We start from the raw sequence: 11,595 nt of genomic DNA, 5'->3' as shown, positions 1-11,595 counted from the left end.
AATCCAAATGTGTACTTACTAGATCAGAGGTAGCATTTTTCTAATTCTATTTTTTTTTTCTTGAGAAAAAATAGGGTCTTTGTAGGAGAATTCACATATTTTTTTGGACAATTGATCCAAAAGACTAGGCTTACACCCGATTCACACGGGCTTCAGTTCAGTCCAATTCATGTTAAGCCAGGCCCACTAACTTCACTTACTTAAACATCTAACTTACAAAATTTTCAGCTAAAACACATTTTGAAAATTCAAAACTCTTTGAAGCTTCAAAATTCAATGGCATCACCGGACACCGACGTGCCTATGGTTCCCGCCGGCGAGGGTTCAACCGGCGTTGGATCGTCTACTAAAAAGCCCAAGCGATTCGAAATCAAAAAGTGGAATGCTGTTGCTCTCTGGGCTTGGGGTCAATTTCTAACCCTAACTAATTTCCTTTGTCTCTCCTTTACAACTTTTTGGTGTGTAAATTTGACGATTTTATGCTGATTTCTAAGTACCATAACCCGGTGACCTATTCAAATTTTGAACTGATAGTAGTTGTTAAGTACCATTGCACTTGCTAGTATTTCGTGACGATTGTGAACTTAGTGTACATATATGTACATGTACATAAATTGAGTTATTTAAGAATTCAAGAACATGTCAATATATAATGCGTGTGTGTATTTTTCAAGGTGAATCCTTGGTGGGCAGAGTTATCTGGTACCTGTGGGTTTAACCGAAAAAATAGTTTTTGAAGTCAAAGCAATTAAATAAATAATTTGGGTTTCTAAAAACCAATTTGATTCACTTTTCCAAGTATAATCAATACAAAAAAGGAACAAATAATGATAAGGAAATAAATTAAGAGAATAAAGGAAATGGATATCTTATTGATGATTGCAGTCTTTCTTTTGTATGAAAGTAATAATCTTCCAATAATAAATACATGGTATAGAATTCTGTAATTGACAATATAACTTAGTAGTTTTTCGATGAGGATACAAGAAATGGAAAAGGGGTTTAAATAATACTATCATTCATAACTGTTTGCCTTATTTAGCTCTTGCCCGTTACTTCATTTATTGCATTAATTGTTCGTTACGTGATTGATTTGTAACGATTGAGGTAATAATAGGAAATCTAGTGTAATCAGGGATTGACTGATACTTTCCATATTCGTAGCTATTAATGATCTTAATTATCATTGTCGTGACTACATTCTTATGTTTAACCTCGAGGCTAATAGGCACGGTATATGTACGTATATCGCGCCTAATAACCCCAAGGATGTTGCACACATCTTCTCTATACGTCATTCTTTTTTGTCGTAATAACTCCAATGACAACTATCTTCACAAAATAAGTCCATGTCACGAGTCTATTTTCCACTAATACAGATAGTCCCCCCACTTTTTGGATAAACGCAACTGAATATTTTGGAAGTGGAGAGTTTATTTATGGCGGGAATATTTTGCCGCCTCTCTCTCTCTCTCGAGATCATTATGACGTGCTGCAGAAGTGAAAAGATACGACCTCCTTCCATTTAATGCTCGAGACATGTGTCTTGCTGCGATTGGTTATGAAGTTTGCAGCGGTTTCCCATTTATGCCCGGAAAACTGTTGCAAATTTCAGAACCAATCGCAACAAGACACGTGTCTCGAGCATTAAGTGGAAGGAGCGCATGTCTCTTCACTTCAGCATCACGTCATAATTATCTCGGGAAGAGGCGGCAAAATATTCCCGCCATAAATAAACTCTCTACTTCCCGAATATTCAATTGAGAATATCCAGAAAGTGGGAGGACTATCTGTATTAGTAAAAATAGACTCGCCATGTGGACTTATTTTGTGATGACAGGTGTCATTGTAGTTATTACAACAAAGAAGAATGATGTGTGCAACACCCTCGGGGTTGTACGCGCATATACTGTGCCTATTAGCCTCGAGGTTAAACATAAGAGTATAGCCACGAGATTGATAATTGAGGTCATTAATAGCTACGAATATGGAAAGGGTCAGTCAATCCGTGATTACACATATTTGTTATTATTACCTCAACCGTTACAAATCAATCACGGACAATTAATGCAATATATGGCAGGAGCTAAACAAAGCAAACAGTTACGAATGGTAATACTATTTAAACCCCCTTCTATATCTTGTATCCCATCGAAAAACTACTAAGTTATACTGTCAATTACATTTCTCTATTATTGGAAGATTTATTACTTTCATACAGAAGAAAGACTGCAATCATCAATAAGATTTCTATTTTCTTTTTCCGTATTGATTATACTTGGAAAAATGAATTAAATCGGTTATTAAAAATTTGAATTATTTAATTGTTTTAACTTCAAAAATTATTTTTTGGGTTAAACATTGTGCTAGTGGAAGATTTAACAATTTATTCCTGATTTTAAGTACCATAACTCGGTGATATATCATATTATAAACTAGTGATTGCGAAGCACTATTGCACTTGCTTTTCCATGTGAATGGTTTAAATATAGTCAGACCTCTCTATAACAGCATCCCTATATAACAAACATTCACTATAAAAGCCAAGTTATCGTCGGAACTGATTTTTTAAGTTCTATTTTACCTCTCTATAACAACTTTACACCTATATCAACAACATCCATACTTATAGCAAAACGTTCTTTGTAAAACTACCCCTCTATAATAGCCATATAGAATCTCTAAGATTGCTAATAATAGTTCTAAAAATATGCACATAATCTTTTTCATTGAACAAAGTTTCTATCTTGCATAATACATAAGATATAAAGATCTACACATGATATATTTTTCATTGGACAAATGCCAAAAAATATTTATATAGAAGATTCCATTGTTATGTACTTAGATTGCCTTCAAGGGAAGCTATCAGTTATCCTTTTGCTAAAAGTTTGGACATAAATTTTTGTCAATTCAAGTGTTATATCGCTAGTAAGAGAATGGAATCTACAAAATAAGCTACAATTACAAAGTTTTTTCATCAATCTTTAAAGAATTGATTTTGTAGTAGCTTTAAAATGTGTAACCTTAGAACTAACTCTTTGTACATTTAGTTATAAATTTATTAATAATGTATTAATTTTCTTAATATTTAATAAGTAAAATATGCATATCTTTTGAGATTTTAAATTTGAATAATTTTCTTATCGTTTATATGCAATATTAAAAAAATGGATAGTTTTTGTCTATAACAACAAAAATATATTTTGCATCAAATGTTATAGGTGTATAACAACCATTTACTATAAAAGCCAAATAAATATTGAAACATACGAGGTTGTTATAGAGAGGTTTGACTCTATATATTTTAGGAATTTACTCTATATATATACTTTTTTTTCGAGTTCTATGCTTTTCTAGGAGTTGTTTAGCCTTTCAAAAATTTATAATCAGTAGAAAATATAATGAACTTCTAGTAATTATTATTATTATTACTATTATTATTATTATTATTATTATTATTATTATTATTATTATAATATTGTTGTTGTTGTTGTTGTTATTTTGGATTATAATGGACTGCAATGAGTTTATATGGAGTAACATGGTCACTGAGGATTCATACTACCGGCCTAAGTTTGTTTGAGACTGAGGCGTAGTTGTTGTATATAATTTTTTTTCGAGGTGAACGGTACAGATCGATTCTTGCTGAAAAATTGAATGTCCATGGATGCTTGTGTTATTGATGTTTTTGCAACATCAGCTCTGTGTATGTTGACTTACATGAGATTAGAGATGGATGTTTCTTGGAAAATCTAAAGTCAGTTAAGTACTTATGGTAATGTTGTTGTGTACACGCACGCTTGTACTTGTTATGCGTGAATTGAAGACTAGAAAGCAACATTAAGTGGAAGGTGCTTACAGCAATTTAAGTTGTTTGTAACAATTTAAGGAGATTGTTTGATTATAGATGTTTTATTTAGAGACTTTTTGTCCTCTATGTTTGTTTTGAATGTATTGTTGTCCTTATAGCACTTTATTGTTACCTTATATATTATGAAAGATCCTTGTATATTGTTACATCTTATGTTTCTGGGGTTCTATTGAAAAGATATTATAAATGTAATAGCAGTTCTGTACTTTCATTTGTGTATTTTTTTGTGTTTGTGTGTGTATTTGATTTATTCACTTGCACATTTTCATGAATTACATTGAGCTGATCTATCTAATTTATTTTAATTTTTTACATTCTTACGTTCAATAATCAATCCTTGTGACTTTGGTTGCAGATATTGTGGTAGATAATTGTGCAATCTGTAGGAATCACATCATGGATCTGTGTGAGTTTTGGCTCTCTTTTCTACGTTGTTGAAGCCGGTGTTTCTTTTTCTCTGATATGATACCATTCATTAAATATTTGATCCTCTTAATATTCGATCTTAGTTTATGCTAATTTTGATTAGGTATCGAGTGTCAAGCTAATCAAGCTAGCGCGACAAGTGAGGAATGCACAGTTGCTTGGGGTATGTTGCTCTTGTTATGTGTGAGAATATTGATTAAACAGCTTAGTTTGTCAATTTGCCATGACTTTCATGCTTTTTATGAAATTAGTTTGCATAGGAATCAACTTATGCAGTATTTTATGTGTACTACTATTGACACCTTAGATTTTGTCAAGACATAAAACTACTTGATTCTATTCACTCGTGACGATAATAAGAAGGATGTGTTTGTGCCAGAGGTCATGTAGTTGTTGTTCAGTGGTTGCTTCAGTGTTATTAAGAGGTAGATTCACCTTATTTTAGAGTTTAGGCAATTGTGGTGCCTTAATTATTGGAGGGTATTGGAGTAGATGATTAATGCTCTTTTGCAATATCAATAATTGTGTTAGATGAAGGAGGTTGATCTCTCTCAAGACTCAAAGCCAGTGTCCATAAATCAAATTAGGTGTATAAATTTGATAGGACACAAATCTTAGGGTTAGAGTTTGTAGTTAAATGTAGGTGAATTAGAAAAATTGGGGTAAAGTTAAATGTTTAGTGAATTCTGGCTTTCCTAATATAAAATGGAATTCCTGGGCGTAGTTTGAAGAAGTTTTGTCTATTTATGGGGAGAAAGCTCATACTTTTGAAGATAGAAACACTTCGGATAGCTAAACAAGAGATTACCACACAAGAAGAACTTAGTGTCATGTCGAGATCAGTTGTATACCTAGATTTTGTTGAATTTTTTCCAGAATTGTAAGAGTTGAATTGGGATTTTGGTAACCATGCTTTGTGTTAACAGAAGATTATTTGTTTTATTTTTTATTTTCTGGCATCCACATTTTTTATTTGATTATAATGGTTCTAATAGAAGGTTATTTGTGTTATTTTAATTTTCTGTCATCCAGAGAAGTCACAATGATTGTCAAATTTTACTTCTCCTTCATCTTCTCTATTTCATCTTCTCCTCTTGCTTCCTCTTTTGTTTTTGGGTTGCAACTCAAAAATCATTTGATACTCCGGTGGTATGAGCTCAAAAGATGATGTGATTAATATCTTGTATCTCCTCTCACTGTATCTCGCCCATACACTCCATCAACAAACAGAATACCACAGTCTTGCTCCCACCCTTTGTAATTCCCCCGTTTAACCATGAGGCTACGTGAATAGGAAAGACCAATATCTCTTTACCACTGAAATATGAAGGAAGAAGAAAGCCGTTTAATTACTTGGTGGAGAAAAAGATGAAAACTGTTTTATTTGTTTGATCAATTTTTGTTTCCTAGAATGTATTTTCTTTTGTTTTTTAGATAAACAATGGACACATGTATCTGTTTTGATAAGTCATGTTTTTGAGAATACCTCTCCGTTTTCGAGAAATAACTTTCCTTGTGATTTGGTCATGATTGAAGTTGTGATAGCTTGGGATATGCATGGCATTTGTTGATGGTATTAAAACATTTCATCATTCAGCTGGTCATCCACTTGTATGTTTCCGAGCTAACAACTATGTTAATTTTCCCTTTAAGTTACGCTGACTTACCAGATATAATTCTGGATTTTTCTCCCTTTGATTAATGTGATATACTAAAGTCTGGTAGCTGAATGTCTACGATAATTGCATTATAGTGCTTTACTATTGTTTGTATAGTAGAGGTGCAGACTGATAAGGCACAACCACATGAAAAGGATCTTCATATCATACCTTTCCCTCAAGGCTTTGTTGTAGCGAGTGTTAAGTTGCTATTGGCAGAGAATATTAAATTGGAATTGCTCCAGCTCTATGCTTTGCATGTCTTTTGTATCATTAGATACTTGACACTTGCCGTCACTTGAATGTGTTATTTCCATTCTAAGCTGGTATTTATCTGTGTTTATACAAAATTACGGCATCTTTTGCAAACAATTCTGGAAGATAATAAATCTCATCCTCTAGATATGACCACTAAGTTCCTTGAGTCACTCTTGACAAGGTAAGAAATGTGTCAAATATTGCTATATCCGGTGCTTCCTTTTTCGCCCCCTCTCTGAATGGTCTACATTTTCTATGAAGTGTATGAAATTGATGAAGTTATGCTACACTCACAATCCTGTTTATGCCATTTTGGATGTGGATATTAATCTGTTATTGGGAGCTCATTGTTTGCCATATCTGCTGGTCGCTGTAGGTGTTTGCAACCATGCATTCCACTTCCATTGCATTAGTCGGTGGCTCAAGACTCGTCAAGTGTGTCCACTTGGTAAGTTGCATATTGCTGTCTTTGCATGAGTGTCACTATAGTATGTTACATCCCAAGTATTTATATGATTGTTCTATCTTTCAGATAACAGCGAGTGGGAGTTTCAGAAGTATGGTCACTAGAATTTACTGTTGTTGTACAGTGAATGGGAGTTTGAGAAGTGTTGTCTGTTGGATTGAAGTCCCTGTCCTCTCTCTGCTATCATCGACATTGAAAAGAACGATTATAACTACTTATATTCCTTCGATTATTGTTCTTCAAATATGAAAATCAAGGACTCAAAACTTTGTTTTTGGTCTCATCTGTCATAGGTTGCCTAGAAAGAAATGAAATGTAATTGGAGATTCCATATCTTATGCTAATTCTTGTAGAGAGAATCATATTCTTGTTGAGGAATGTGACAATGAGTAGTATTGGTCATTCTCCTTTAGTATTAGCTGTGATATAATCTTGAAATCGAAAAAACAAAAAGGAAAGTAAATAAAAATAATAAGGGGGAAAACCATTTTAATACATTATGCCATGATAAGAAAGGGGAGCTTTGCAAGTGAAAATATTTAATATCTCAGTTGCTTATCTATAGCTTGGTACTATAATTTCTCTGAAGGGATATAATCATTGTGCGTTAATTGCTTCCTTTGGTTGTGGTTTCATTATACACGTTGCGTACGACTTACAGTTAAATGACATGTTTGAACATCTCGCGGACGACCTTATGCAGTTAATGAACTCATAAGACGTTGCAAATTACTCATTCAAAAATAAATGAAATCTAATAGTATATGTATTAGATTCGAGGTACCTGCTTACTATCATCACCATAGGTATTGAATGACTCTAGCCACCAAAGTTTAGACAGATGGAAAAAAAAATCACCTAGTGTATTTTTATCTTTTTTAAAATTGCGGATCAAATAAAATACTAGTGGATATAATAAAGAGAAATTTTCATAAAACACTATCTTTTAGTGGTAATTAGCTATCTATAGATACCATTTGCTATATTACGGAAACAGCCTCTCTACCCTTCTGGGGTAGGGGTAAGGTCTGCGTACATCCTACCCTCCCCAGACCCCACTAGTGGGATTTTACTGGGTATGTTGTTGTTGTTGTTGTTGTTGTAGATACGTTTTCTGTTGTTATAAGATGTATTAGATGTATTTAAGCTACTGTATTCATGAATACAGTAGCAAAAATAGGCGTGAATCAGGGAAGTCAAGCTAATCAGTTGTTGTATTCGAGTGTATTCGACTGTATTCATGGCGTGAAACATGAGATTACAGCTGGACAGATTATTGTATTCGACTGTATTCACGACGTGAAACAGGGGATTACACTGTTTTTAAACGGAAAGTGAATCAATTAACATAATAGACTCCTAATATAACTCAACAAATTCAATTATATCACACAAATTTTGTATTTCCAGTTATAAAAAAGATTCTCAACCAAAAAATACCCCAAAAGCATAACAATCTTCAAAGAAATTATATAATACATCTGAATATATAAATTATATTAATTAAAAAAATATGAATACATTCATGAAATATAGCAAGACAGTGAATACAATGAAATAAATAAAATACAGCGGGATACACTGAAATACAATGAAAAAAAGACAGTGAATACAATGAAATACATGGAATACAACGAGAAACATTGAATTACAATGAAAAAAAAGACAATGAATACAATGAAATACATGAAAATACAGCGTGATACGTTGAAAATACTTAAAATATATTAACAGAAAAGATTTCTCTTTATCCCCTAGCATAATCAAATTCTGACCCTTGAACACTATTTTCAGATCTGTAGTATTCTTGTGACCCTGATAAAACGGTTTAAGATTTGTACTGGAGAAATTCTAGCCATGAAACAAAGCCCTAGCTTCAATGGAATCATAGTAAATCCCAATTCGTTTGTTGGGATTTCTGATGGCCGGAATATCTAAGTCTAATCCAGACGCGTTCAGCGAAATTTGAATATTTAAAAGTTAAGAGAAGGATTTAATTTTTATTCTTGGTTTTATTTTTGTTTTTGATATTTCGAGCCGTGGGAAAAATTTGGGTAAGGTATTTGGACATGGTTATNTTTGGAGCAGAAGTATCCGATAAATTTACCTCATTCTTCTTCTTCATCTCGATTAATTTGATTGAAAAGATTCAGTCTTTTTTTGCTCGACTCGTCCTTTCTAGAGCTTCGATTTGGAAATGCTTGCTAGGAATACAACGAGATACATTGAATTACAATGAAAAAAAAGACAATGAATACAATGAAATACATGAAAATACAGCGTGATACGTTGAAAATACTTAAAATATATTAACAGAAAAGATTTCTCTTTATCCCCTAGCATAATCAAATTCTGACCCTTGAACACTATTTTCAGATCTGTAGTATTCTTGTGACCCTGATAAAACGGTTTAAGATTTGTACTGGAGAAATTCTAGCCATGAAACAAAGCCCTAGCTTCAATGGAATCATAGTAAATCCCAATTCGTTTGTTGGGATTTCTGATGGAGACATTAGAGCAAGATCGTAGTTACGGGTATTTTTTGTGTGGAGAGATCGAATTGGGTAAGTGAGGCGTCAGCGATGTTAATTGAATACTAGGGCTTCTAATTTGATCGAAAAGATTAGTCTTTTTTGTATTTGCAACGGATTTCTTCATCGCCTTTTGTATCTTTGGAGCAGAAGTATCCGATAAATTTACCTCATTCTTCTTCTTCATCTCGATTAATTTGATTGAAAAGATTCAGTCTTTTTTTGCTCGACTCGTCCTTTCTAGAGCTTCGATCTGGAAATGCTTGCTAGGGTTTCTCGTTGGATTGAGATTGAGCATAGTGTTTCCAGGGAATGGGGGAAGAGAATGACATGTATAAAAGAAGAGAGAGAAAGCGTATTTAGTGGCTTAGGGGTAGGAGGTAACCAAAATTAGATATTTTGCTATAAACATTAAAAGGTATGTATGGAACATAATTTTTTTAAATGGTATTTATTTAGAATAAATAAGGTGTTAACATTTGCTAAGGTAAAAGTTTCTACACTATATTTTACTTAATAGATAAGCACAAGTTGGGGCTCAAATCCACTTCAAAATTAGAGCATGCCAAGAATCTTTGTGGTAAGTATTTATTGATGAATAGAAAAAGAGGAAGAACAAAAGAAGAACAAAAGGTAATCGTCGCCTGAGAGATTCGAACTCTCGCGGGGAGACCCCATGTACTTAGCAGGCACACGCCTTAACCACTCGGCCAAAGCGACGCTTGTTAACACATTTGGTTAAACTGCTATTAGTTGAGAAAAAAGGATTCTAGCAAGATTTTTCAATTATCAAAGAATTTTAAAGCAACTTTTTTCTACTGATGATTAGTGAGACAGATGATTATTTGTAACAAGCTAAAAATATATTCGCATTAGGTGTTTACATCAAATCAATAAATGCATAACATTGCTGAAAGTATAGCTACTATTAAATACAGTATATATGTTTGATGTGTCGCGTAACTTTTTCCTAATTAGTATATGATGTATTTCATATGAATGAAGGTACATATTCATGCTAAGAGAGAATTTCTTGTGGAATTTTGAATAGTGCTCGCAAATTAATTCAGACATCATTATCATAAAAACTAAAAAAAAAAAGTAAACTAAATATTTTTATCTTGCACATGATTGAAACCTCTAATTTATAGTTTATAGTTTAGTACTCCCTCCGGTTCATAATAAGTGTCCAATTTGCTTTTTTATTTTGGTTCAAAATAAGTGTCCAGTTATGTAATCAAGAAAGAATTCAATTTGTTTTTACAAAATAACCCCTATGTACATATCCCTAAAAAGTTTTCTTACTCCTCACAGTAAATGTTTAATTAGGGGTAGTTTAGTCATAGTAGGTATTTTTGTATAGAATTTAGTATTTTCTTAATGGCGTGCTAAAAGCAAATTGGACACTTATTATGAACCGGAGGGAGTACAAGCTAATTTCTCAAGTACAAACCGTACGGTACAGTGACTCTGCTGATGGGGATGTCTGTAGTGTTTCGTGCTAGTAATCCCCCGTCTCAATTTATGTGGTGGAGTTAAATGAATTTTATTTTGATCGCAATTTTTTTATAAGTCTTTTAGATATTTTGAATTGTAAAATATTGTGACTTATAGTGCTTTTATGTAGTTTTTAAATATATAAATTTTATTTCAAAAAACTTAAAGATTTTATGTTCGAATTCACATTCAAAATTAAAAAATTTGACTTTCAAAATCTGAGATCCGCACATAAGTTGGGACAGAGATATTAGTCGTTTAGAGCAGATCCTTTACTTATTCATATTTGTCATTGTTTCCTTTTTTTATTTATTAAGTTGGATAAAACTTGAGCAATTGGAAATAGAAGTATATATTCCTAATATTTTATAAAACTTTTTCCTTTTGGATATTTTACGTAACTTAGAGGAAGCTTTCAAGATATCCTTTAATATACACTTGAAAAAGAGGTAAAATTTAGTCCAAAAAGTTACCCTTTATTTTTCGTTGTTCTTACGTACTTCAGTTTAATATACCAAAATTAACTTGAGCTGTTGGAAGTAGAACTACTCCGTACAATTTTAAATATTTTCCACTTCGACTTTGACGTAACTTGAAGGAAATCTCCAAGGTGTTTGTCTACGGGTAAAATCGGGGACAATGCATATCCCGATTTTCCGGTGAAGAAGACGGAAGAAGGGCATGACGCACGAGGTTGAAATCGAGGCTGGGAACCCTTCGTGTCGAGATCCATGAAAGGTGAATGATATGTTCATCATCGGGCGTGATAGAGCAACGCTTCCCGATCCCAAAATGAGCTCTAAGACCTCGAGACATATGGCAAATGGTTACACACGACAGATAGAGGGCCGTGATATCCGTACCTAACCGGATATCAAGGCGTTG

At 33.1% G+C, this 11,595-nt stretch overlaps 1 protein-coding gene and 1 non-coding gene across 2 annotated transcripts; one reads left to right on the top strand and one right to left on the bottom strand.

The window, feature by feature from the left end:
• The first annotated feature begins 223 nt into the window (after positions 1-223).
• Positions 224-7,094, top strand: LOC109217886 (RING-box protein 1a-like). Its single transcript, XM_019382177.1, has 5 exons — positions 224-406; positions 4,230-4,280; positions 4,404-4,463; positions 6,593-6,664; positions 6,749-7,094. The coding sequence occupies exons 1-5, from the start codon at positions 277-279 to the stop codon at positions 6,784-6,786; spliced, it is 351 nt and encodes a 116-aa protein (XP_019237722.1). The 5' UTR covers positions 224-276; the 3' UTR covers positions 6,787-7,094.
• Positions 7,095-9,851: 2,757 nt separating this feature from the next.
• TRNAS-GCU lies at positions 9,852-9,933 on the bottom strand. Its single transcript has one exon. It is a non-coding gene; the product is annotated as a tRNA-Ser (tRNA).
• Positions 9,934-11,595: the final 1,662 nt, after the last annotated feature.

The sequence above is a fragment of the Nicotiana attenuata genome, unplaced genomic scaffold, assembly GCF_001879085.1.
Source record: "Nicotiana attenuata strain UT unplaced genomic scaffold, NIATTr2, whole genome shotgun sequence".
Taxonomy (NCBI): Eukaryota; Viridiplantae; Streptophyta; class Magnoliopsida; order Solanales; family Solanaceae; genus Nicotiana; species Nicotiana attenuata.
The sequence above is the reverse complement of the archived record's forward strand: the minus strand, read 5'-3'. Positions and strand labels throughout refer to the sequence as shown.

Excerpts from the sequence above, each read along its gene's own strand:
- LOC109217886 (XM_019382177.1), top strand. The coding sequence starts at position 277 with ATGGCATCACCGGACACCGACGTGCCTATGGTTCCCGCCGGCGAGGGT. Across the intron at positions 4,281-4,403 it reads GAATCACATCATGGATCTGT|GTATCGAGTGTCAAGCTAAT; the intron begins GTGAGTTTTGGC and ends AATTTTGATTAG. Across the intron at positions 4,464-6,592 it reads GGAATGCACAGTTGCTTGGG|GTGTTTGCAACCATGCATTC; the intron begins GTATGTTGCTCT and ends TGGTCGCTGTAG.